The sequence below is a fragment of the Bemisia tabaci genome, chromosome 9, assembly GCF_918797505.1.
Source record: "Bemisia tabaci chromosome 9, PGI_BMITA_v3".
Lineage (NCBI taxonomy): Eukaryota > Metazoa > Arthropoda > Insecta > Hemiptera > Aleyrodidae > Bemisia > Bemisia tabaci.
In genome coordinates, this window is record NC_092801.1 from 12,703,845 (window position 1) to 12,731,484 (window position 27,640).

Sequence of the window (27,640 nt, forward strand, 5' to 3'; positions counted from 1 at the left end):
ATTTTTGGGCACGCGCACGCGTGATTCTAGCCACACCAAAAGAGATGTCGACGGTGAAATTCCCAAACCACGTATCTCGATTTCCTAAGTTGCAGACTCCTGTCATACTTTATTATTCATATGGAAAACTACTCAACGTCAATTCTTAAGAACTTCCGCGATTTTTCCTCTCCGGGCGAAGCAAATTCTGAAGGAAGTTTATAGGGAATGATGTTGGTTTGTACTCCTTCAAAAAAGTAAAGTAGGAGCGGAGATTTTTGAACACCACAAACGAGTTAAGTGGTTTGGAAGTTTCACAGTCGATATTTATCTTAATATTATAGGATGTTTAATGTCCTTGAACCTGTCTTATTGACGCATTCTCAGCGTAGAGGGGGAAGAGCAGGGTGGAGAATGAGGAAAAAGTTACAGATTTTAGGCCAAAAATCTGAATTTTCCTCCTCCACAAAACTCACATTCCCCTTCAAGTATGGATTCGCTAGAGTTCTGTTTCAATTCGTTATTTCCCTCACGAAAGAACTTAACTTCATTTCAATGTTGCCAACTTTCCCCTCGCAATTTGCATATTCACCAGGAGAATCTTGGGCATTCCTAACTGAAAATTTCACTGATTCTCCCTCAGATTTCATGCAATAGTCAGAAGCATGTTTGATACAAACTGCACCGGTACAATTTTGTAAAATAAATCAATTGTCTGAGTCAATTTGGCAATCTTGGAATGGAGCTACGTCCGAAGACGACGAATTAATGGCTTCTGCTTTCATTAATGCAGAACACAAGAATAAGTGACAAAAAATGAACGGAAACACCATCGCATTGCAAGATTTCCACATCGGTATTCCAGATACACATTTTTTTTCGGGTTGTTCAACTTCCAAATGTGGCGGAGCGCTTGCCTCATTCTGTAAGGTTAATGACCCTTAACAGTATATTAATGAGCTAATGGCAATTTTTGAAAGTTGGCAACGCTGTTTTATTTCCATCTAAATGTATGTAATTAATCGACTCCTGGTGAGGTAGCTTGCTTCACCTAAAATCGATATTTCCAATTGATTTAAATGGAAAGAACAGCGTTGCCAAATAACGAATTTGCCACCCTTAATGACCCACGAGCCCCGGTGGCAATTATCGCCGGATGGCAACACTGGTTTTCGAAGTTTTCCTCCATTTAATATCATAATTTTTTTAATTTTGTGCGTTTGTCGAGAAAATAAATTTGCATAACTGACGTTATATTTTTTTGGCGGGAATATGAGTTTTTTCGTCCTTTTGTTCACTTCCTTTTAGGTAGATTTCGAAGAAATATCTACCTATTGCAGACGGTACGACATCGTAATTTTCGGAAATTTTCGCTCAAAGAGCATCGATCCTGAAGCCCTGAGTTGAAAAATGTAGGTCATAAAAAAAGTACGATATATATTATATATATTTATATATATATAACTGGGATCTAACGAACCTTTGCGACCGTTTTTTTTCCGGAACTATCCATACGATCAAAACGAAACTAAGCATGGTTCTTCACTGCTATGAGGTCTAGATCAAGTTTCCTTTTTCGTGAAAATCGATCCACCCCTTATCCGGAAAATCTCAAGTCCAAAAGGGGATGATTTTTCAAACTCGTCCGATCTTAGTCGGTGATACGTCAAAAAACTCGTCTCATCGTGGCCTTCAAAACAACCTATATTCATCTACCCTCTAAAACCACCCCTTATCCGGAAAATCTCAAGTCCTAATGGGGATGATTTTTCAAACTCGTCCGATCTTAGTCGGCGATACGTCAAAAAACTCGTCTCATTGTGGCCTTCAAAACAACCTATATTCATCTACCCTCTAAAACCACCCCTTATCCGGAAAATCTCAAGTCCAAAGGGGGATGATTTTTCAAACTCGTCCGATCTTAGTCGGTGATACGTCAAAAAACTCGTCTCGTCGTGGCCTTCAAAACAACCTATATTCACCTACCCTCTAAAACCACCCCTTATCCGGAAAATCTCAAGTCCAAAGGGGGATGATTTTTCAAACTCGTCCGATCTTAGTCGGTGATACGTCAAAAAACTCGTCTCATCGTGGCCTTCAAAACAACCTATCTTCACCTACCCTCTAAGACCACCCCTTATCCGAAAAATCTCAAGTTCGAGGGGGACGATTTTCCGACCTGTCAGGCTCATTAGGCGCAATTGTTTTCACAGAAACGATTAGTCGAAATCTACCTCTCGTTTCCACTGTGGCTGGAAAGCGTTTTTTTTTTTATTTTTGTTTCATATCAAGCACGCGAATAAAAAAAAGTAGCTTTAAATAATTTTTTCGTGAAATTTTATAGAGCTTTATTTTATACAGAACCAAAAATAAATTTAAAACAAAATCATGTAAGCAGGTAGTAATAAGCTTCTTTCCAAAAGACGGGCTGTAACATGAAAGCAACGTTGAAAGCGGAGACATTTATTCACAATTTTTACCAGAGGCGGATAAGTCAATTTGGCACCACCGGATTTCCCACATTTAAACCTATGTTGAATAATCGATTCTTGTCGAAGCACCTGGTGCCTGGTCCCTCCGAGAATCGATACATTCCCATGGGGTTAAATGGGGGAAAAACAATGTTGCCGATTTGCTGGATCCGCCTATGATTTTTACATACATTGATCAAGATCAAATGCCTTATTATTTTGGTTGGTGGGATACTTAACTGATATTTTCAACTCGTGGTTTTTTATTTAATTTTTCTTGTAAATATATCTTAATTATGGCTCTTTTATTGTGTAACAGCGGAGAAATGAAGAGCTAGCAAAGACAACGGCACTACTCCCCACGGTGTAAAAACGCGTGCCTATGCGCGTGCAGGCTCTCATCTGTTACCCAGACCTGTTGCCAAATCGCAGGATTTTTGCACATTTTCCCATTAAATTAAATCATTTAAAATAAGTGAGACGATTCGGCAACCCGGTAAAGCTAAGATGCTCGCAATTACCGGTCGACGGAGAATCAAGTTCACTTTCTTCCTTTCTCAATCGAACAATGAGCCAGCTTGAGTTTTCTGAAGCATTGTTGCCAGTTTTAAGCATTGTTGGGGTGGGAAACAACCGGATGCGTTTTGTGCTTTTACTCGCGGGAAGGTTAATGGGCCACTTGCTCGAGGCGTGGAACTATGTTTCAACGATCGAATCTTCGCAGATCAAAGAATAATGAGATTTTTCAAAACTGTAGTTTCTTCTTTCAAATATGAATATTTTTAGAGGTATTACAGATAAAGGAATAAATTTCGTATACTTAAGAGTCCAAGAGATGAGGGTATGCTATTGGCGGATCTAAAAAATTGGCAACATCGTCTTTTCTCCTTTAAACATATAGAAATGTATCGATCCTAGGAGGGGCCAGGTGCTCCGACAGAAATCGATTATTTAGCATAGGTTTAAATGGAGAGAATCCGGTGTTGCCAATTTGCTGGATCCGCCTCTAGGGTATGCATTCGATCGACATGAATCGATCGAAAAGTGAAAGCGTGTATCGATCGACAAATTATCAAATAACCGGTGACGATTCGATCGACACGAATCGATCGACAAATAAAAATGTGAACCAATCAACGTGATTCAATCGACAAATAATAAAAAAAAAAAACCCAGCGTGGATTCGATCGACATGAATCGATCAAGAAACGAGGGACCCATTTTAATTCGGAAAATCTTATTAAAACTCATGATAACAGTAAGATTTGCACTCAAATATTACGAAGAAAAAATTGATTATTCAGGGCCGAAAGGTAACTAAGGGTGAGCTTTGCTTCGAAATGATTATCATGCAAAAAACAATGTCCTTTTGTCCTTTGCACCGAGTTCTTCCTATCTAAGAGCCGGTGTTACGGATAAAGTTTAACCCTCAAGTGCCCAAATCAGGTAAAATAGGACGCATTTCTGTCAAACGGAACTACGTGCATAATGACGTGAGCTCTTGTATGCATGTATTCTTATGGGTCTCAGGGCTCATGTCTTAAAGCACATTGTTCCGTTTGATAGAAACACGTCCAATTGACCTAAGACTTGTTAAAAAGACGTGGCCCGCAGGTTGTATGCGACCGGTAAGTATGAGCTTTAAATGTATCTCCACAAATACATCAAAAAAAAAATCAGCTGTAAAATTGAAAAAAAAAAGGAGAATAAATCGAGAATTTAACATAGCCAAAAGGAGAGACGTAATCAAGGCTGTGCGACAACCTTCTCTGCCATGCCAAGGAAAAATGCCGTATGAACCTCCAGGCGTTGCCGAATTATCCGTAATCTAATACGAATTTATTGGGGGAAATTGTAAATATTATTATTCTAATTTTTGAGACTATTTTCTTCGCAATTCAATCTAAAATATCTGAATATTTACATAGATTTCGTCAAAAATACATGTTTCATCCACGGAAATTTGGCAACTCTCGAAAGTTCATACGGCGTCTAAGCACGGCAGTACTGACCAGTGGCGTGGTGTGCATTTCGATTGTTATGCCATTTAAACCTATGGAAAAAGATCGATAGACGGGGTGTTCGCAGCGAACACCTTAATAATCGATTCTTTACCATAGGTTTAAATGGCATAACAATCTATACATCGCAATTTACGTCACGCCACTGGTGCTGACAACAAGGAGCGCGAGCGGAGCATTGCGAGTTCACGCCTCGCGCCATCGCGCCTTCAATTTAGTAGACGCAACACGGACATCCATCAAGCACGAATAGTCGTATCTCTGCGCCGTTATCAGCGCGCGCTCTTTCCCTCATTCCCCTGGAAATCCGCGGCTGTTTTAAAGAGGGGGGAGGGGTGCAAATTAATGAAATAGGGGGAGGCTCTCTTCAAGTACTTGAGGAGGGGGGGGGGGGGGGGGAGGACACCACTGTCGAGCCTTCGATTTTTTTCAAAAAGTTTTGGATAAAACAGCGAACTCAGCTCATCGAGCACGCTCAGATGAAGCAATAAAATTATTTTCGTGCAAATGCTTCATTGATGTGTACATTTTTTACGCACAAATGGATTTTTCGAATGCTACGACACGTTACTGTACAATACACTGGGAAAAAAACACATTGGATCTAGAGTCCAGACTCTTAAAAACATCGACAAGACAAAATAATCTTGATTCAATCAGATTTAAGCTTAAATCAATAACCAAGCCTCTTAATTTGAGCGGATTTCCTTTTGATTTAAGCTTATATCTGATTGAATCAAGAGTCCTTTTTCTTGTCAATGTTTTCAAGAGTCTGGACTCTAGATCCAATGTGTTTCGTTTTCCAGTGTACTGGAACCTCATTTCCAGGAAAATCTAACGAATTGCACCAAGACTTGGTAACGCCGTCACCAGAGGTGAGGGAATTGATCAGTGGGAAGCCATACTTTTTCGTAAATGTGAGCCCTACTTTTTAAAGCGGTCACACAGTGGCGTGGCGCAAATTGCGATGTATCGATTGTTCTGCCATTTAAACCTATGGTAAAGAATCGATTGTTAAGGTGTGCGCTGCGAACACCTTGTTTATCGATCCTTTTCCATAGGTTTAAACGCCCAAACAATCGATATATCGCAAAGCACGCCACGCCACTGGTCACAAGAATGCATATAATTAACCGTAGGAGTCACGGATACGTTGCATTTATCCAGTTCTCGAGCATACGGTGCATTGCCTGCGCTATCTTCGGTAGGATTCTGTTCGATTCATCGATTATGAACGAATGAATTGAACGGCTCAGAACCGAATCTGTCTACGTGGTATGTAATTAAGCACGTGGTCAACAATAGCGAGGCGTGAATGATCGATTATCAACATTTTCCCATTCAAGAATCTTCCCGGTAAAGAATCGATAATGGAGAATTTGCACGCAAATGTTTTATTGCTTCATCTGAAAGTGCCTAAAGAGCTGATTATGCAGTATTTTTTATAATTTTTTTCTGCAATGGGAAATAGTTTAAAAATATATTTAAAAGTGAGAAAATGCACCGCCTAGTGACGTCATCTGGCCGCATTTACCATTTCCCATTTAAACACGAGTATTTTAGCAGATTAGGTTACTTTATCACATCTCCCTCAATAATGTTTCAATTTATGAACCAAGGGTATCCTCGTGTTCAGCTCACTTGGTGGCGTCGACTTAAACACGGAATTGATCAAATTTCTGACACTTGCAAATTCTAAAAAAAGGGTAAAGACTCGATTTTTGAGGTGTTGAGCACCCTGTTTATCTACCCTTTTCCATACGTTTTGATGGCGGACCAATCATCAATGAGGTGTCGTTCAAATTCGGGAAAATAGTTTAAAAACGAGGATCGTTCACGTCTTTTTTATCCTCGGCTGTGTTGCCGACGTAGCCCTTAAAGTACCACTACAAGTACGACAAATGAACGTACTTCTGCCGAACGGAACTATGTGCACTATGACATGAGCCCTGAAACTCTTAAGAATATATGCATAACAGAGCTCACATCATAATGCACATAGTTCCGTCTCGCAGAAATACGTCCAAATCTCCAAAGCTGTGCACGATGAAGAGGGAGGTATGAAGATAGAGTTTTTATAGCTTAATAGTTAAGATTATATAATTATTTTTATTTGTTTCGCTTTGTAATTATACGGGTGATGATCACTTGACAACAAGCGTAGTGTTGAATCGTACCGGTGTCATAAACTTTAGTTTTCCCCTCTATTCTGCCGTGCTAAGGAAGAACGTCGCATGAGCCTTCAGACGTTGCCATATTTCCTTCGATAAAAACCGAATTTACAGGGAAAATTGTGACACACTTGACAACAGGCGTAGTGTTGAATCGTACCGGTGTCATAAACTTTAGTTTTCCCCTCTATTCTGCCGTGCTGAGGAAGAACGTCGTATGAGCCTTCAGACGTTGCCATATTTCCTCCGATAAAAACCGAATTTACAGGGAAAATTGTGAATATTTTCCCCCAAAATGTTCAGACAATTTTGTACGCAATTTTATCTAACTATCTGAAAATTGCAAATAAAAATGGGCATGAATGTCGTCAACAATAGATGTTTTGTCAAGGGAAGTTTGGCAACGTCTAAAGGCTCATACGGCGTTTTTCCTCAGCACGGCAGTGTTCAAGAGGAGGGATAAAAATCAAGGGCGAGAAAATAATTAAAGCCGTGTCTATGCCTAATTGCATTCAAAAGGGTGGCGCTTTCGCGGAAGCGGAGGCTGGAGACGGAAGGTGTCGGGCCTCTCCAGCGCTGAAAAATCCGAGCTCAAAATGAAGAAGTTATTGCAGGAAATTTGATTTTCAATCTAATTTAAACTCCACTCGACGCAGACTCACCGGTTGCCAAGTCGACGCATTTTAATCAAAAGGAACTTTATCGATCGTGACATGAGCCCTGCCGTGCAGCGGGCCGATTATTGAAATTGATCGACAAAGCTATAGACAAAGGAGACAAAAGAGATATGGAGAGATCTTATAGGTGAAAGCAGGTGGTTGCAATGGACAAAGGAGGTAGGTAATAGACTAACTAACGGCAACTCACGAGAAACCCGACAGTTAGTCTATCATTTTCTCCCTTTGTCGATAGGAACCACCCATTTCAACCAATAGGATCGCCTCATACTCCCTATGTCTTCTTTGTCCATAGCTTTGTCCATCAATTTCAATGATCAGTCTGCTGGTGTCCTTATGGATCTCAGGGCTCGCGTAGAATGCTGCCGTGCTCAGGTAAAACGCCGCATGAACATTTGAGAGTTGCCAAATTTCCTTCGATAAAATGTTCATTTTTGCGGAAGATTATGAATATTTTTTATTGAGATTTTCAGAAGTTTTAGATCAAATTACAAACAAAATTATCTGAGAAATTGGTACACATATATTCAAAAAAATTTCTAAAAAATAGTGATTTGCATGGAGAAATTTGGCAACGCCTGAAGGCTCATACGACGTTTTCGGCAGAATGGATGTAGTTGAGGCCATTGAGTTTTCATTAGCGGATGGTTTGAATTCACGCATTAAGAATCATTAAATATCTTCGTAAGGTACTGATTTCGGTAATTTTCGTTGAGCGCATCGTGTTTTACGTAAAATTTTGGTTAAGAAACATGTATCAGAATGTTGAAATTCGAACCTTGTCTAGTGGTCCATTACTTTGGCTCTGTGTATCAGCATTAGCACGATATCATTTCTGCCTAAGCGCCTTCAAATGCACTCGATGCAAAATTGCACGCACAGCGTTTCTCGTCTTTCCATGTCTGCCATGGCCATCTGTCATTCTTTCAGGGTAGCCTGTCAACACGACTTTTCCCAGCGGCTGTTCACCAATCCAAATCCACCTCTGAATTTGTGGCAGATAGTCAGAAACCTTATGAAATTTGGAAATCAAGGTCATGTTCGGATTCAGCAACCTAAAATACATTTGAATGCATGTATTACTGTTAAATTGTTTTCCAAATCAATTTGGCAATAGCTGATGTGGCTTGGTTCCTTTCTGTTAAGCGTGGTCCATTTATGAGTATCTTTTCTTGGTATTTTTAAATACTTTATATGAACTTGCGGATGAAATTTTCTGGAAAATTGCGGAGGATATATATTCACCAGTTTCCCTGAAAATTCGTATTTTATCAAGGGAAGTTTGGCAACGCCTGAAGGTTCATACGGCCTTCTTCCTGAGCACGGCAGTATACTACCCAGGTATGTATGCGGAAATGTACGTAAGATTTCGAAGAGGAAACTTCTGGCGTTTTATTCTACATCATAGTCTATCCAGGCGCCTACTGGGTTCAAATTCTGCACCTTAAACTTATTAGTCTAAAAGGGGGCATATTTGAAAACTCAAAACTAATTAGAATGTTTAGCATTTCGCTCTCAAAAATAGTTAAACTAATATTTTGGATGAAAGAATTGCAGGGAATGTAAATAGGTCCACATAAGCTGACTTCAGTTGAAGGCGGCTCATGGTCCGCCTGATAATGACGAAATGGACTACTAGACAAGGTACGAATTTAAGCAATCTTTTACATGTTTCCTAACCAGAATTTTACGTAAAACACGATTCTTACAACGAAAATTACTGACATCAACTTTTAACGAAGATATCAACGTTTTTATTACACATTGGTTACGAGGAATTTGAACTGCCCGCTCACAAGAAACTCAAAGCTCTACGAGAGTCAAACCGCGCACTACAACGGTTTCAGCAAGCTTCTCAATCGCGCAATGTTCATGTCCCACCATAAGTTGTTCAAACTATAAGCAATTTGCTATAGCTGAGCCAAAACGTCAAGGTCGAGGTTCCCAGATTTTTTTTATCGCAGAGACTGTAATGATAACGTTTAGCGCTCGATATGAATCACGTAGTGTTTGAGTTTTAGGATTTAACTCAATTTTAAGGAATTTGCTTCGTGCTGTGGAGAAAATCCACGAAAATTTGCACGAAAATCCGCACAACCGTTTTAATTTGAAAAATTAAAATGCCCAATTAAATTTGGCAATTTTTGAAAAAAATATTCACAATTTTCCTGATTAATTCGGTTTTTATCGAAGGAAACTTGGCAACATCTGAAGGCTCCTACGCCGTTCTTCCTTAGAGTATAGATAGAGCAAAGTATAGCTCTTAACCTCTTTTCAATGCGCTGTAAACAATCCACTCATTTCCAGACGAAGGATACGAGCGCATCACATTTTTCATCGATATCAGCCCCTCTCCTCTGCGCTTTATGTTAACACTGACACAGTAGGAGAATCGGCATTGATCAATACTGACATGCTAAGGAAAAACACCGTATGAGCCTTCGGGCGTTGCCATATTTTCTTTTACAAGCAACGAATTTACTGGGAAAATTCTGATTATTTTTCCTCCAATTTTTCAGAAAATTTTGTGCCCGATTTAATCTAAAATATCGAAAAATTTTAGAGAAAAAAGTACGCATAAGTTTCCTCAAAAATACATTTTTTATTCGGGAGAATTTTGCAACTCTCGAATGTTCATACGGCGTTGTTCCTTAGCACGGCAGGATTGTACCCCGGTATGATTTATAGAACAGTGCCCTTTCAGCTGACGTGATGCATTACAGATGTTGTCACCCCCGCGCACAAAAATATCGCGGAAAAATAAAAAAAGTTGGCCTGCGGGATGAGAGCTTTCGCCTCACCGGTCGAGCACGCTCAACAATCAACAGGTGCATCATTCATCAACCGTTGGCATGGTTACCAGCCTCCAAGAATGCGCTCTGCAGTGTGGGCTTTGTCGGATGCGGTGCAAGTCCACCGCAATTTTCTCAATATGAAAATCCACCCTTCATGTTTTCAAAAAGGAAGAGCTCAATTGGATCACATTCTGCAAAAAGGAACTAGCGCGGTTACAGTGTTTTCAAAATCGCGCAACTTTTTCTTTTCTTTTATTAACATTTGCATTGATTCGACGGAGGCAATTTTTTGTGTCAGAGCTATGTGCGATATATCGCTTCGATTCGTTCCATAATTTCGCGCAAGTGACGTCAAATGCATCAAAGCCGCCGCTCAAAGCTGCCCTCTGTGGACAAAATTAAAAAATTCGCAACTAGACATCTGAATATTTTTTTTTTTGGAGTTTGTCATCTTAATTTCTTGAGGATGTTTTTCCCTCACAATGATGGTTAATTTTCAAATTTTTCGCTCAAAACTACTTCACATTTGGGTAGAAAGTGGGAGGGGAATGGGTCGAGAACATAGAGTACATAGAGTCGTAATGTGAATGGGAGAGCTGGCGCCATGTTCTGCTCGACGAGTTCCGAGCCCGGTGTGCGCCGAGTTCGGGTCACTTTTTCGATACATGTTCGATCCAAAACGGCGGTGCGGAATACGTGGTGATTCCTATCTTCTTCGTTTACATCGGATGGCCGGGTACCCGTGTATCGCAAACAATCGATTATGTATCGAAAAAGTGACCTGGCGTCACACAGGAGTCTCGGAATTCGGGACCTGGAAAATGCTTAAAAGTGGCGCCAGCTCACCCACTTACATTACGACTCTATGTACTCTATGGTCGAGAATCACTGGTCCATTAGAAAACACAGGAAAGAGACGACAATTTTAAATGAAGATTTCTCGTTTGAAACGCAAAATGGTGGTTGGCATTTCTAAATCCTCGCATATCCAACTTCAATTCCACCAAAAAGATTTTGCGACCATCAGAGATATTCGAAGTTGACGTTTGCGTGTTTCACTTTGCTTGTACATTGTCAACATAGGGTTAATTCGAGGTCGCCACCTTCAAATGAACTTTTCTCGAAAGATACGCAAAAAATCCTGAGATATAACATTTTCTTATTCCTTGAGTGTTTTACTTTGATAGTGCCGAAGGGTTTTCCTATGTCGGTGCTACTGTCTTCAATATTCAAAGTTTAGTGTCTTTTACCGACTTTTGTCCGCACCGTCCAAAGGAAGAACGCCGTATGAACATTCAAGAGTTGCCAAATTACCTTCGATAAAATGTTATTTTTGCGGAAAATTATGAATATCGCCCTTGAAATTTTCGGGAACTTCATGTAAAATTTCAAAACAAATTATCCGAAAAATTGGATGGAAAACATTCAGAAGTTTACCAGGAAATTCGTGATTTATCAAAGGAAATTCGGCAACACCTGAAGGTTCATACGGCGTTTTACCTCAGCACGGCAGTACTTCTCTTGGATTTCAAGCGGTCAATCAGAGCCGCGCCGAAAGTCGCAACACGGCAAAAGTCTGTTGGAAGTTGACTCGAAGAGCTCGCAGACAGAAATGGAGGTGATAAGGGTTGCGAAGGGGGAGTGGGCTCTCTGGGCTCGCGAGAAGAACAACAGATAAAATGAGAAAGCCCACAGCAAAGGGAAAGGATTCTCAGGGACCAGGGAGGGTCGGAAAAGGGCGAGGGAGGGGGGGAGGGGGGCTCTAGCCTATTCACAAAGGGAGCCTGACGCCACGTATTATCTTGGACCGTGCCGTTTCAGACCTCCGACGCAAGGACGTATCTCGATTTTGACATGAGCCCTGTATTACGTATATATCAATGCTTCCTGGGGCTCACGTAGGGATCGAGGCACGTCCTTGCGTCGGAGGAGCGCGGAAGACGCGAGAGAAGGCTCCTGAATCCGACATTTGAGCGTTGTGTTTCTGAAACCTCGCATGTCCATCATCCGACGACGCTCGAAGAGTGAGTGTTCTAACGGGTTTCGGAGGTCTTCGGTGAGAGGTCTTGCGGGGTTTCGACATGGACCGATTCATTTGCCTCATTTCCGAAGCCCCCTCCCCCTCCCTTCCGCCCATCGTTGCCAAATTGCGCTGAAAAATCAGCACCGTACTGCCGTGCTAAGCAAGAACGCCGTAAATCCTTCAAGATTTTCCCGCGTTTTTTGAAACTTAACACTTCATAAAATAAAAATTGTTTTACCCATCCGCCTCAAATTTTCAGGTTAAGTTCTTGATAGCATTTGCAAAAGAATTCTGTAAAAACATTGCCTCAAGGTACACAAGTTTTTTTGCTATGATACGTTGTTTCCAACAAAATTAAAATGGCGTTTACGGCGATTTTGCATGTAGCGGCAGCGTGCCCCGCTTAAATCCATGTAAAATATCTCAATTTAATGGCACAATCTGGCAACCTTGCTTCCGCCCTTGTTCTGTTTTCACTCCCGCCCTCTCGTTTTCACTTTTGATTTTTCGTCGTCCGCCGCCCCTGGCCGGGATTCAATTTAAATGCACCCGAGGAAATGAAGTGAGGATTGTACTGCCGCGCTGAGGAAAAACGCCGTATAAACCTCAGGCGTTGCCACATTTCCTATGATAAACTACGAATTTATTGCGGAAGTTGTAAATATTTGTCTTCCAATTTTTTGGACTATTTCGCTCGCAATTGAATCTAAAATATCTGAAAATTTCAAAGGAAAAATAAGCATAAATTTTGTCAAAAATACATGTTTTATCCGGGGAAATTTGGCAACTCTCGAATGTTCATACGGCGTTCTTCCTCAGCACGGCAGTGTAGACGAGTAGTCCTATTAATTTGGTTTACTCTCTGCTGAGGTGTGTCTTCGACAGTGGCGCGGCGTGCTTTGCGATATATCGATTGATATGCCATTTAAACCTACGGAAAAGGGTCGATAAACAGGGCGTTCGCAACGAATACCTCAATAATCGATTCTTTAGCACAACGTCAAATGGGGAAGAATCGATAATCCGATCATTCACGCGACGCCACTGGTCTTCGAACATCCCAATCAAGGGTGAAAGAATGCACTGAGTAGGTTTCCCTCGCCTTCTTCTCCTTCTTATTTTGTGATTTAGGGCTGTATTTTACTCAAAAATACTTGCGGTACATATGTATTTGTAGCCGTGCAAACACGGAAACAGAGTGTAGAACAAGAGAAAAACAAGAGGGAAAAACGGGAAACAAGGCTAAAACACAACACTAAACACACACATTCTCAATGGATGTCCATGTTGCATATCTAGAGATTTGAAATAGTGCTATGCGTTGCTTCAAGTCAACGCCTATGGATACAACTATTCGTGCTAGATGGATGTCCGTGTTGCATATCCAAACATTGTAGGCGCTCTGAACTTCCCGGAGCCGAAGTTCACCATTGTCAACGTCAGAATAATTTTTGCTCTTATTGCAAAAATTATTGTGCCGCTGTGCTATTATGCACAATTCAAGCACATTAAGTAGCCAAATCAAACGGTCGATTACTTTTGTCTGCATACTTTTTACTATTATTATTTCACAAATAAGCTTTTCGGAAATCAACAGCTAAATGGAGAATTAGAACGCAATTTTTTATTGCTTCATCTGAGAGTGCTTAAAGAGCGATGTTGCATATTTTTTATGATTTCTCTCTGAATAGGATATAGTATAAAATAATTTTCAACGGAATATGTACCGCCTAGTGACGTCATCTGGCGATTCTCAATTAAACAATGTGGTCAGCAGAGTAATCATTTTGGCATATCTCGCTCCAATATCTTCAATTTATAAACCCCAAGGGTATCCTGTGTTCCGTCACTCAGGTTCTCCACTAAACGGAATTCATGAAATTTCAGGCACTTGCAAATGCTTTATTGTGCTTACGGCGTAAAGGATCCGTTTTCTGCGAAAAATTTAAAAAGGAAACATTACTTCGTCGAGACTTGTTCGATACCTCGATGTTTGCCTCCTTGCGCTGTAGAATCGCCTTAGAAAAAAAGTCTTGACTATTTACGATTGATCGCTGAAACCAAATCGTTCATTGAACCGATCTTTGCCAATCACACGAATGTCTCGACGATCTGCGATCACGCAGTTCTCTGAAAGTTCCTTTAATTAGGTTATGTGTGAAGGACCGATAGCGGAGAAGTTCATTGATTCATGAATGAGATCGATACACATCTTTCCGATGTAAGATGCCGCTGACAGCACTTAGCGATCTGTTTTTGGACTTTTTATTCCACACCACTGACTCATCTCCTCCTGACGCCGCACATTGGATCGAGTCAGTTGAAGAGATCGGACATGAAGTGTTTTACTAAAACTGCAAATTTTGATGTTTAATTCGTCACATTTTAAATCTTGGGTGTGAAATTTGGTGTAAAATAGGGGTGCCTGTGCTGCCGTGCTAAGGAAGAACGCCGTATGAGCCTTCAGACGTTGCCGAGTTTCCGCCGATAAACACCGAATTTACCGGGAAAATTACGAATATTATTTTCTAAAATTTTCAAACAATTTTGTAAGCAATTTACTCTAAAATATCTGCAAATTTCAAGGAAAAATATGCATGAATGTTGTCAAGAATTCATGTTTTATCAAGGGAAATTTGGCAACTCTCCAATGTACAACGGCGTTCTTTCTTAGCAGGGCAGTATGGAAGAAAATTTCAAGAGAAAACCAATAGAACCACTTTTAAAATCTCAAAGTTTTGTGTAAACAAAGTTATAAGCTTTTAAAGTTTCCAAAGTTTGTCCGCCTTCCCGTATTAACTTGTTCCATTGTGCGCCATGCTATGACGTATCTGAGGAAATTTTAAGATATTGTGAAATCACCACTCTACTTGTTGACAAAAAACATATGTTGAGTACACGTATTCATAAAGCTATGTCCAAGGGAGGACACTGAGATGGATTAAGGGCGGTCTTAAGATTTTGCATCAATCGAGTAGTTTTAAAGTCAAGAGGCTTGAAGTGAGTTTGCGGAGGATTTCTATTATCATTTAGAGGAGTGCATCTCTAGGAGAAAGACAAACTACTGGCCGCTCAGTGTATCGTAAGGTGACAGAAATCTCTGGGGAAAGGTTGCAATCTCGAACATTTTGGTAGCCAAAAGGTAGACAAAAGTCGAAAGGGGCTCGAGCTTTATTTATTCGCATATTGGCAATAATTGCATTGCTCCCGTGAAATAATAAAGGTGTAAAACATAATTAAACATAACATAAAATAATTTTTTTTTTTTTTTTTTTGAGGGAGCAAGGAAAACAAATGTATATTTGACTCGATATTTAAGCAAGTGAGGAAGCAAATTCTATTTTTAAAAGAAGGTTTATCATCATGATCAACCAACTGTGCTTGAAAAATCGGAAACTGTGTTTTCTCGTGGCCGGCGTTTTGGTTTTTATTTCCATTTCGATCGTAACTGTCACTCTTATGAGGATATCAAGTTCGAATGAAGACAAAGAGGAATCAAGTTTACGGTTCGTAAGCATGGTAAGTGCAACTCAAATCAAATTTTCTCAATTTCAGCGCTCAAATACCCAAATATATGCTTCAAATTCGCAGAAAACTCACGTATGTATTTTTTTTGCAGGCTAACAGTCGCATCAGAAATTTTATTAGATTGACAGTGAAACCCCCCAAACCTCGTATCTCGTGTGCGGTGTTTTAAATCTCCGCACCTATTTTATTTTTTAAAGAAGAACAAATTAGCACCCATTCCTTGAAACTCCTTCAGAATTTTCTTTGCACTTTAAGACAAATCATGGAAGTTTTTAAGAATTAAGGTTGAATAGTTTTTCACTCAAAAAATAATGTATGACAGGAAGTTTGCAACGTGTGTTGCAAGCCGAGATGTTTTACTTGGGAGTTTCATTGTCAATATGCCTGTGATAGGATGGAAGATGGTCAAATATTCTGTTGTACTGAAATTCTGAGATTTACCTGGTTTTTGATGAGAAAATATTCCAAATATGTACTGAAAAGATCTTTGGCGAATGCTATAACGATTGAGAGGCCTGCGGACAAGGCGCATAAAGCAGTTTTTGCTATTTCGAGAAATACGACAGTACTTGTTTGAAGTTTCGAAATTACATGGATCCTCATGGCGGAAAGGAAGTTTAAACTGATTTTTCGATGCTTAAAAATTGAAATTTGGAAGCGAATTTTGCACAGAATACGCATTAAGAATAGTTTTACTTGAAATCATTAATATCTCAATTTTTTCAAAACCTGTACTCACGCGTCTTGTTCTCTAAGCCCCTCAATTTATTATTCATTATTGTTTTCGGATTTTTAGCCTTGACTAAGGAGGTACATTTGTTTCAAAATTTCCTCATGTTTCATGAAATACTTGAGAACTTTTTAAAAGTTTGACAGTTAAAATACCGAGAAAAATTTTGCATCGTTAAATGTAAGAAGAAAAATTGGTATTTTCATAATTTTTTCTTTCAAAATGCTGATATAATTTGATTATTTGCCTAAGCATACCTTATTCGATCATTAGCTCGCTATAAATCGTTTGTGAAACAATGAGGTCATATAGCTCAGTTCGTGACGTTGTTGCAGATATTATTTCACGTTAATAGGTACGTACAATTTTAAGCGCTTTTGCTCCATTCTGCCCGGAAGGATGAAAAAGCGTTCGAGGGTACTCCCTTAAAAAATTCAGGAAAACGGGTGTTTGAAACACCGGATAATGTAGCAGGCACTTGATTTTTTTCACCATAGATGTGTCACGGTAAAATAATTGCTTATTTATCAGTTAATCCGTCCTTATTGCACTCAATGTAGTTTCGTTCCTCTGACCGTATTTCAATACGAGAGCTATCTGAATCCTGCTTCCTGCGGGCTGATTATTGAAATTGATAGACAAAGCGAAGATAGGCATTTATCGATCAAGTCATTCGATTACGATTAAAAAAATGATTCGGAGTCTGTAGTTTCAATGATGGACGTGAGGCGCCCATGGAGCGCCTTCATTTATTTATGTATGCAACGCGGATAGCCGTTGAGTTCGAATAGTTGTGTTCTGCGCCTGGATTGTTGAATCGTGATCGAATGACCTCTATCGATGAATGGCATCGCGAAGACAGCGGACTGATTCTTGAAAATGATAGACAAAGTGATGGATAAAGAAGACATAGAGAGTATGGAACGATTCTACTTGTTGCAATTGGTGGTTCTTGCAGACTAAGGGGGAAAATGATGGACTAACTGTCGGGTCTCTTGTCGGTTGCCGTTAGTTAGTCTATTACTGACCTCCTTTACCCATTGCGGCCACCCACTTCCACCAATAGGAGCCCACCGTATATCTTTTTTGTCTTCATTGTCTATAGCTTTGTCTATCAATTTCAATAATCTGCCCGCTGGGGCTCATACGGATATCGAGATAAGTTCTTACGTGAAAATACCGACGATATCATGTACTTTGATTCTCCGAATTTGGAGAAATTTGAGTTCAACTTTTCTTATATTTTTTAAGAAAAACCGCATTCTAGAAGATAATCCCTGTAACAGAGGTATGAAGGCGAGGATTGTAACTTGCGCGACACATAAATTACGACTGGAACGTCTCAAATCCCGGTTAATATTTTTAGAATTGGAAGCCACTAAAAGCAGGAAAAATCTATTTAACAATATAAACAGAAATTTATCAGACAACGTGCCGTCCGTTCAATAGCTTCATAATAAAACGCATATCGACGGCGAAAGTACCAGACCACGTATTTCGGTTTGCGACGCTGTGGATTTCCAGTCATACTTCATTTTTCACATGGAAATCTACTCACAGTTAATTTTTGAAAACTTCCCTGTTTTTTCTTCTCTGAAATTTCAAGAAATTGTATTGATTTGTTCTCCTTCAAAAAGATAAAATAGGAGCGGAGATTTTTAAACACCGCTGACGAGATACCTACGTCGTCTGGTAGTTTCATTGTCGATATTTGGAGTGACACTGGAAAAGTACTTATACTTTCAGATACCAAAAATAGAATCATTCTCGGGCAATGGTATTTTGATTCACGGAGGGAAATTTTTCAAAAAACAATTTTTGTCCAGAGTCACACTCGAGTCTAGCACAAATAAGAAAATACGACGGGTGTGGTTCATTTCTGTGCCAACAGATTCATGAAAAGATACACAATAAATGGGCTGAATTAAGCAGAAAGGAACCAACCCACAATTTGGAAAAAATTGAGTTATGAGTGGTTTCAAACTCAACCACTGCTCTACTATCTATCGCCAAAAATTCAAAGTTTTTTTTGGAGCAAATTTTGCAGAAATTGAATTTGAAGTTTATCTTTTACATTGAGTCTTATGCAGGAGTTAAACTTTAAGCCTCTTTTTCTCGGTTCGATCCCGATGTGGCTTGGTTCCCTTCTGTTTAACTCCGTCCAAATGTCATCAATTTTTTAATTTTTCGTTAGGTTATTTTTTTTCTTGTAGACGATCAAATATTTTTCCGAATTCACCTTGATTATCCGAATTCACCCCTTCATTACCTTATTTGATGGTCATTCCAAATTCGACAAACAGTTCCTGGTTCTTATCAACAAAGTGGAAAGCGGCTGAAACTCTAGGCACATCTTTTCTTAACTACGCAAATTATTATCAGCACGTTACATGCGCATATCCTCTCATGACCGCAAACTAGTGATATGATATCTCAAGTTGTTTGCCCCTAAATCACCTGTTATTTATTTTAGTCGTCCATTTTTCCTCCGCAAGAGACTGTACAATTTTTACCAAAACACTCGAAAAATTATGAATAGAAAGTAGAAAAACACGCAAAAATCTCAAAACGCTTTCTTTAATTTTAGCAAGACGAGGGTTACTGAGGTCTGAAATCACAAAATGAGCCGTAGTTCTTCAGTTTAAAAACCAATTTCGAGCCTGATATTGAATAAAACTCCTTACATTCTAAAACAGAATGGTTCAATTAATTTTTCCCAGGTACTTCGTCACGGTAATCGAGCTCCACTATTTACGTATCCAAGCGATCCGTACGCAAACAGGACGATATATTGGCCAGAAGGAGAGGGCGAGCTACTAAATGTAAGTATTACTTATTCTGAAAGGTTATAGCCCACATAAGTACTGTGATTAACATTTGTGAAGATACGAAAAATGATTTTTAAACCTCTCCAGAAATTAAGGCTCTTTACGTGTACTGAAAATGAGGTAACTCAGCTGCTGGTTTCGGCAATGGGAAAAAAAGTCGTTAGGATCTAGAGTCCAGACTCTTAAACACATTGACAAGAAAAAATACTCTTGATTCAATCAGACTGTTCGCTTGAATTAAAAGGAAATCCGCCTGGATCAAGAAGCTTGGCTCTTCAATTCAAGAAATTGGGATTTTTTCTCGTCAGTGTTATTAAGAGTCTGGATTATAGACCCAAGCGACTTTTTTTCCAGTGAATGCGCCGCTTTATAATTCAAGACAGAGAGAACAGATGCTTTTTAAAAATGGAGGGTTTTTTTTGAATTGCAGAGATTCTGTACAAAGGTTTTGGATAAAATCGGTATGCAATGTAAATACGTCACAATTAATAGTGCATTTTAGTACATTTCTCGTTGCGATACGGAAATGAAACTACATTTTGAGTCATATTTTGTAGTTACCTACATTCAGGGCCGGGGCCGGATCCACCTACTTGCCGCCCATGGGCCGCCTATATTTTGCCGCCCCCTTCTCATTCGTTTTGAAACTCGATAAGAACCATCAAATGAACGTGCCAGAGGGGGAGGGGTGCATAAGACGCATTTACTCGTGTTGAACACATTTTTTGGGAAAGCCTTGTCAACACTACTAGCAAAAGTTCACGAAACTTTGCGCGAAAGTTAAGTTCCGTAAACCTATCTCTGTGTGGACAAGGCCCTCCATGCATAAGAAATGAACGAAACAATTGTGAAAGAACAAACATAAATGTGGTTCAATGATTTTAACTTCCGCCGCCGCGCCGCGCGGACCGAACCGTGTTGGACGCAATGCGTGAAGTATTTACGCAGTCTTGTAGGTGCTATGCGTTTCACGCTGACCGCACTATGTTTGGCGCAATGCGTGAAGTATTCATGCATTCTTGTAGGCGCTATCCGTTTCACGCTGACCGCAATGACCGCACTGTGTTTGATGCAATGCGTGAAGTATTTGTGCAGTCTTGTAGGCGCTATTATGTGTTACATGCCGATCGCCGCGCCGAGGGCTTCTCCTTTTCATCTCAAGTCCTCGTTATCATTTCTCTCTAAGTCGCGCCGTTCTAGGCCAAATTGCGTGTTTGGTTTCTCTCGTAACTCGACTTATTGAGGGTGCTGTCTCTTGTATCACTAAGAGACGACAAAATTAGAAATCACTATACTCTCAGGAAATGAGAGATTTTGTCGCCTTTTCTCGTTTGTAATTTTGTTTTTATAAGTCCGATTTTCTTTTATACCTACACTTTAAAAAATTGCAAATTTTTGCCGCCCCTTCGATTTGCCGCCATGGGCCGCGGCCCATGTGGCCACCCCCTTAATCCGGCCCTGGTTACATTGACTTACAGCGTCCGCCATTTTTGGGTGCTGGAAGGCTTCATTCAGCCTATGATGGCCGAGCCAATCAGAGATGGAAACCGAAGTGGCCATACTCTCTCTATTAAGGTATACTCTAGTCAGTGTATTAACCTCCTTTTAATCAACCTTAAGTCATCACAATATGAATATTCTCTTTCTGATTCCAGATAGGGAGACGGGGATTACTAAAACTAGGTCGATTCTTACGAGAACGGTATGGCAGTTTTCTCCCTTCAACGTTCAACGCCTCTCAAGTTCGAACCCTGTCTATTGAGTTCAATCGGTGCGTGGAAAGCGCCGAGTGCCTTTTGACCGGGCTGTATCCTCCGAATGGCGAACATGCATCGCATAATTTGTCCTGCCGCTCCTTCCCAATCAGTGTTGTTCCTCGTGAGGAAGATGACGTAAGTGAGAACAAACTGATTTTCCACAAACCAACACAACTATTGTGTTGATTTTGGCACAGTTTGCGGCGAACTTAGCGCAGGGAACAATGGAGGGGCTTGGAAAATTCATTCCTCCGATTGCGACGTTCGTATTCACCACTCATTTTTTATTAAATTTCTCCAAGAAAACTAGCTGGCATTTTCTCTTGAAATTTTCAACCGGAGACTAGGGTTATTTTGTGTTTTACCAAACTTTCGAACGTATTAACCAAACTTTTGTGTCGAAATTTCTCTCTGTGCACGAGGTTTATCTAAACTCTAAAACTGAAGCATACTTCTTAATGATTGTAATGACTATTACTACCTTTTGTTAAAATGAAGGAATGCATTCCAGATGCTCCTGATATTTGGAGACCGTGCGAAAAATTCGTCGAAGAATTTAAAAACGCCCTCGACAGTTACGTGTTCAAGCAAGTTGAAAAGAAATTGGACGTATTGGACTACGTCTCTGACAACATCGGACAGAAACTAAACGTATCTTTGGACGGGTTTTACATGATGGGAGCGCTGTACGATACACTTTTCGCACAGGTCAGTATTTAATTACAACCCTAATGGAACCGTGCCCTTTGGCGGACGGAGTTATGGCACGCGCACGAGTTGGGAATTTTCAACCTCCCCCCCCCCCCATTTCAACATAAATTTTGACAAAGAACACGGTGGGGCTGCTGGTTTTGTCTATTATCAGTATCCGACAAGGAAAAAAATAATATTGCTGTTTTAACAACGTTTTAGTTTAAAAAAGTGTCTGACATGTTTCCATGTAGATCTTACAACTAAAAAATGCTAACTTAACCACCCACGATGTTAAATTAGCTTTCCACTATTGAAAAAAGTGCTTTTGAAACATGTCGGGCATACTTTTGAACAATTCAATTGTTAAATCAGCAATCAATTTTTTTCCTTGAAGCTCAAGGGGGTGAGTCCTTCAAAAAGTATTTCCATCATATAGTCATTTGAAGGGACTGAATGAGGACGATCAAGATCGAAAAAAAAAGGAATGAAAAATTATCCAAGTACGATGAAAGCACTCCGTTATCCATTCTTCATAATTTTGCGCATAGAAAGCTAATCACGCAACAAGAGGCTCGGAAATCAACTCTGAAGTGAGGTATTAACACGTACACTTAACACTGATCAAATGAGCATAAATGGGTCACTAAACCATGAAAGAATATTGAATTACGAAAGCAGTTTTCCGAGGATAAATGACGCGTTGAACGCGATGCGTGAAAAAATAACTCAAAAAACCAGGGCTGGATTTACCTACTTGCCGCCCCTTCTCATTCGTTTTGAAACATCGATACAAACCATCAAGTGAACGTGTCAGAGGAGGAGGGGTGCATAAGCGACTCGTTTACTCGTGTTGGGCACATTTTTTGTGAAAGCCCTGCCAACACTACCAAAAGTTCACGGAACTTTGCGCGGAAATTAAGTTCCGTAAACCTATATCTCTGTGTGGATGAGGCCTTTCATTTATAAAAAAAGAACGAAAAGTTATGAAAGAATAAACATGAGTGTAGTTTAATGATTTTAATTTCCGCCACCGCGCCAACCGCTCTGTGTTTGGCGCAATGCGTGAAGTATCCCTACAGTCTTGTAGGCGCTGTGCGTTCCACGCCTACCGCTGCTGACCGCACTACGTTTGACGCAATGCGTGAAGTATTCATGGTGTCTTGTAGGCGTTAATATGTGTTTCGTGCTGATGGGAGCGCCGACGGCTTCTCCTCTTCATCTCAAGTCCGCGTCGTCATTGCTCTCTGCGCCGCGCCGCTCCACGCCAAACTGCGTGTTTGGTTTCTTTCTCAACTAGACTAATGAAAGGCGCTGTCTCTTGTATCACCGAAAGACGAACAAATTAGAAATTACTATACTTCAACTCTCAGGAAATAAGATATTTTTTCGCCTTTTCTCGTTCGGAAACTTGTTTCTGAATCAGATTTTTTTCTTGATACATACATTTGAAAAAATTACAACATTTGCCGCCTCCTAAATTTGCCGCCATGGGTCGCGGCTCATGAGGCCACCCCCTAAATCCGGCCCTGCAAAAAACGAGAATTGCACATTTCTACAAGCGCAGCTTTAATTATATCGACAAATTTAAAACGCTCCGGTTTCGCGCCAAACTGAATGATGTCATCCGCCGCCAATCAGAAGCGAGCACGGTCTCTGCGACTTCCGTCGGATGTTTAGTACTCTTCGTGCATAATAGGAAAGTCAAAACTATATCTTTAGAATCAAATATTCGAATCTCATTCATGACTTCTGTAGTTGGACTTTTCGAAGGTGGCTCCGTGATTTTGGCTCAAAAAATACGCAAGTAATCACCACGTAATCTACTCACCTGGTACTCTCGGAATGTTAAATAAAAACACAATGTTTAGTGACCTTTTCTGCCGTGCTAAGGATCAACGCCGCACGAACATTCGAAAGTTGCCAAATTTCCCCTAAAACAGTGATTTTTGAGGAAAGTAATGAATATTTTTCCTTGAATTTTTCAGATACTGTAGACTTGGCTGCTTATGAAATTTTGTGAAAAATTGGGAGAAAAATACAGTTTTCGAGCAAATTCGCATTTTATCAAAGGAAATTCGGCAACTCTCAAATTTTCATACGTCGTTTTTCCTTAGAACGGCAGCATTGTGGTATACTCCCGTGCTAAGGAAAAACGCCGTATGAACATTTGAGAATTGCCAAATTTCCTTCGATAAAATGCTTAATTTTGGGGAAAGCTTTGAATATTTTTCCTTGAAATTTTCAGGAACCTAATGTGAAAATCCGAACAAAATTATCTATAACATTGAGAGAAAAGTGTTCACAAATTTTCCTGAAAATTCTTGATTTACTCAAAGAAATTTGGCAACGCCTGAAGGTTCTTACGGCGTTTTTCCTTAGTACGGCAGTATACACCATCGCTCTTCTGACGTAAGGACGTAACTCGATTTCCACGTGAGCCCTCTTGTCTATATAAATCCATACTTTTCGGGGCTCACTTGGAAATGGACTACATTTTGCAATTTGGAACTATAAATGAAAACACTTACGTGCATAGGGAAACGAATGGCACATACGTTGTTTTCAAATCGGGCCAGAATTTATAGTTCCAAATTGCAAAATGTAGTCCAAATGTAGGTGCGCTCTTATGTAAGAGGAGCGAGAATAAATTAGGTAATAATACAAATTGACAATATTTCAATTTCACCGCTGTATTTCTAAAATTTTCAGGGTGTCTGTATAGGCAGGTGTAACTTCACTAATTCGAATTATGACTAATGTTCTGATTGCAGAGCAAAGCTGGTCTTGAATTGCCGGAATGGACGAAAAAAGTGTTCCCCGAAGAACTTGCTTTTTTCATCAACGTACTTTTCTCATCTATGACGCAAACACCGACCCAGAGAAGATTGAATAATGGTAATATTCAGAGGAGGCGTTCATACTGCCTTTGTCGTAAATAAGAATGGCAGAATACTCTGCATGAATTTCAATCTGTAAGGTTCAAATTTTCAATAGCAGCCCGAGACAATATGGTAACAGTAGAAAAACAAGGGGGGAAAACGGGAAACAAGGCTAAAATACACAATTAATAAAAACTGAGACGTTTCAACTCAAAACTGAGTCAGTTTTAGTCGGAAATACAATACAAATTTTGAAAAAACGATGAAAACCTGAGTCCCACATGGTGGTGGCCGGGATCTGTTGTGAGAAAAATGATAACAAACAAGGCACATCGATGCCGGCACCGTTTTCATCGTTTTTTTTTAAAATTTTTATTGTATTTCCAACTGAAAATGACTCAGTCTTGAGTCGAAACGTCTTGGTTTGTATTAATTGTGTATTTTAGCCTTGTTTACTTGTTTTCTACTATTCTGTAAAGTTCTTATCTTCTTCTTAGCAAAAATGAAACAGGAGATTTTTATATTGTAAACTTACAATGAAACAAATTACATAGTCATTTACAGACTGCCTTAGTTTTTACAAATTTGTTTTTACCGTGAAACAAGAAACGATCATGCATAATTTTTGGTTTCACTAAGATTTTAGCATATCAAAAAGTTCGAGGAGTAGTTAAGGCACCTAATTCATCAAGAGAAAAGAGATGATCAAAAGAGGTGATCGAACTGGCATGCGATGTACCGCATCTTTTAGGTCAAAAATCTAGGCAGATTTTGAATTTTTAGCAAAAACAAGGACGACAGCCCCTGCGCATGAGCCCAAAGAATCATTCTAAACCCGTAATTCGGCAAAATCAAGAGGAATGAGAGCAGCATAGTGTTTGGAAAAAATCTCGCATCCGATTCAGTAATCGATTTCTGTATCGAATGCGAGGTTTTTCCCAAACACTATTCTGCTTTCATTCCTCTGAATTTTGCCGATTTTTGGATTTAGAATGATTCTTTAGGCCCATACGCAGGGGCTGTCATCCTTGTTTTTGCTAAAAATTCAAAATCTGCCGAGATCATTTACCCAATCGATGCGATATATCGCATGTCACTTCAACCACGTCATTTGAGCTTGACGAATCTCCTAAAATATTTTATTTTATAACAACGTATCATAGCAATCCCCCTATCAATTTTCAGGCATCCTGATCAACGAGATTTTGTCGACTATGGAGATGCGAAGATCTCGGGGAGGAGCTTTTAACCGGCTGTTCGATTTGTTCTCTGCTACAGATTTAACAATCCATAGTCTTTGGCGCAGTATGGGCGTTCGAAAAACCGTGCCCCTACCCGGGTACGGTGCCACGATGATATTTGAGCTACACGAGATAGCTGGAAATTACTTCGTCAAGGCAAGTTTCCTCTCAGTTAACGCTACGTTAAAATCGTCGTTTTTTTTACAAAATGTTCACTGAAAAAAAATTCTCGGCGTTTTTACCAAGGTCCGTTGGTGCCTCTACCATCTCACTTGTTTCACCAACTATTGGTAATTTTACCAAGACAGACCGGTAAGTTTACCTAAAAACCGGTATTTTTACTGTTTTTCAGGTAAGAATACCACTTTTATTGGTAATCGATTCCCGGTAACTTTGCAATTTTATCACGGTAATTCTACCACAGTCGATAAAAAATATGGGCGTTTTTACCAAGGTCCAGTAAAATTACCGAGAAAGTTCAACAATTTTACCGAGATTTCTTGGTAAAATTACCAATTCCATAAATGGTAATTTTACCTAGAAAAAACTGGGATCAAATAGAACCCTGAATTCTTGGTAATTTTACCCTTCTCTTAGTAACTACACCGAGATTTATTTTTCAGTGTTCCTCTAATTTTAAGATGGATCGATATAAAAAATCACATGAGGCATATTATGGGATAAAAAAGGCACAAAGTTACTTTTTCCTACGTGGAGATAGCAGCAATAAATGGGTCAGTTGTGCCGGTTACAAAATCGTGTTTTTATGCTTGATTTTTGTACATTAGGTAAGAACAATAAGATCTGTCAATACCGCAACTTTCTACGTTCAATATTGACCAAGATATCGCACTTTGAAATGTCGGGTTTTTTACGTAACCCACCGTAATGACACCTTTGGTTTCTTCCATCTAGCTTTCTCAAGTCAGGGAGACACACATTTGCACTGGTTACTCGATGTGAAATTCGGATGAAGCAATTACGAAAAAAAAAGTCTTATTTTGACCCATAGAATACGCTTCTGCAGTCTGGCCGGTTAACCTTGGATCACCTTATCTATATGTATGATTACATTTTCTAGGCTTTGTACAAGAATGCAGCAGAGGATGATGAATTGCGCACCATCAACTTTAGTGGATGTGAAAATGACGAACAGCATAATCAAAACAATATGTGTGGACTGGATACTCTCAGAAAACTTATGGAGAATGCAACCATCACTGACCTCGACAAAGAATGCCAAATGTCAGAGCTTAGTGTTCACGGAACGAAAGAAGAGTTTCTGTGGCGGACCTTTGGCTATTAATAAAAATCTAAAATCATCTGCGTGTTCTGTCCATAACTTTTGACTGTATCAGCGGCGCCTTTGTGAAGTGAAACTTAAATCTAATCACGTCCGATAAAAAAGAACAACCTGATTATTCAGAAAAAGAGGAGGGAAAATAATTGAGAAATGGGTAGTATCCATAAGCTTGCGGCTGAAGGCTTATTTTGATATACCTGTAATCAGAGAAATGCTATATCTTTTGTGTCTTGCCGCACTGATAGAAAAAGAATTCGTGTTGCATATTTATGGGATGAAAGAAATTACAGGTAAGGAATTACCCTTGAGAGATAATAAATTGTTGAGAACCATGGACCAAAATTGATTTATTCATATTATTTTTGAGATTCAGAGCGATTTATTAAATATTTTTATATCCACTAATTTTTTTTGAAATACTAACGAAAAGTTTATAAAAGTATTCTAATGAGAAATGTTTAAAAATAATTTTAGAAACATTTTGGCAGTCATAATGTCATGAGGAACAACCTTACAATCCAAGCAATATGTTAAAAATGCTGTG

The 27,640-nt window shown here is 39.6% G+C and overlaps 1 protein-coding gene across 1 annotated transcript; it reads left to right on the top strand.

Annotated features, from left to right (window-relative positions):
- The first annotated feature begins 15,596 nt into the window (after window positions 1-15,596).
- LOC109032043 (lysosomal acid phosphatase) lies at window positions 15,597-27,115 on the top strand. Its single transcript, XM_072304430.1, has 7 exons — window positions 15,597-15,656; window positions 19,116-19,217; window positions 20,879-21,115; window positions 21,479-21,688; window positions 24,445-24,568; window positions 25,738-25,949; window positions 26,875-27,115. Exons 1-7 carry the CDS (start codon window positions 15,597-15,599, stop codon window positions 27,097-27,099), a joined length of 1,170 nt encoding a protein of 389 aa, XP_072160531.1. The 3' UTR covers window positions 27,100-27,115.
- Window positions 27,116-27,640: the final 525 nt, after the last annotated feature.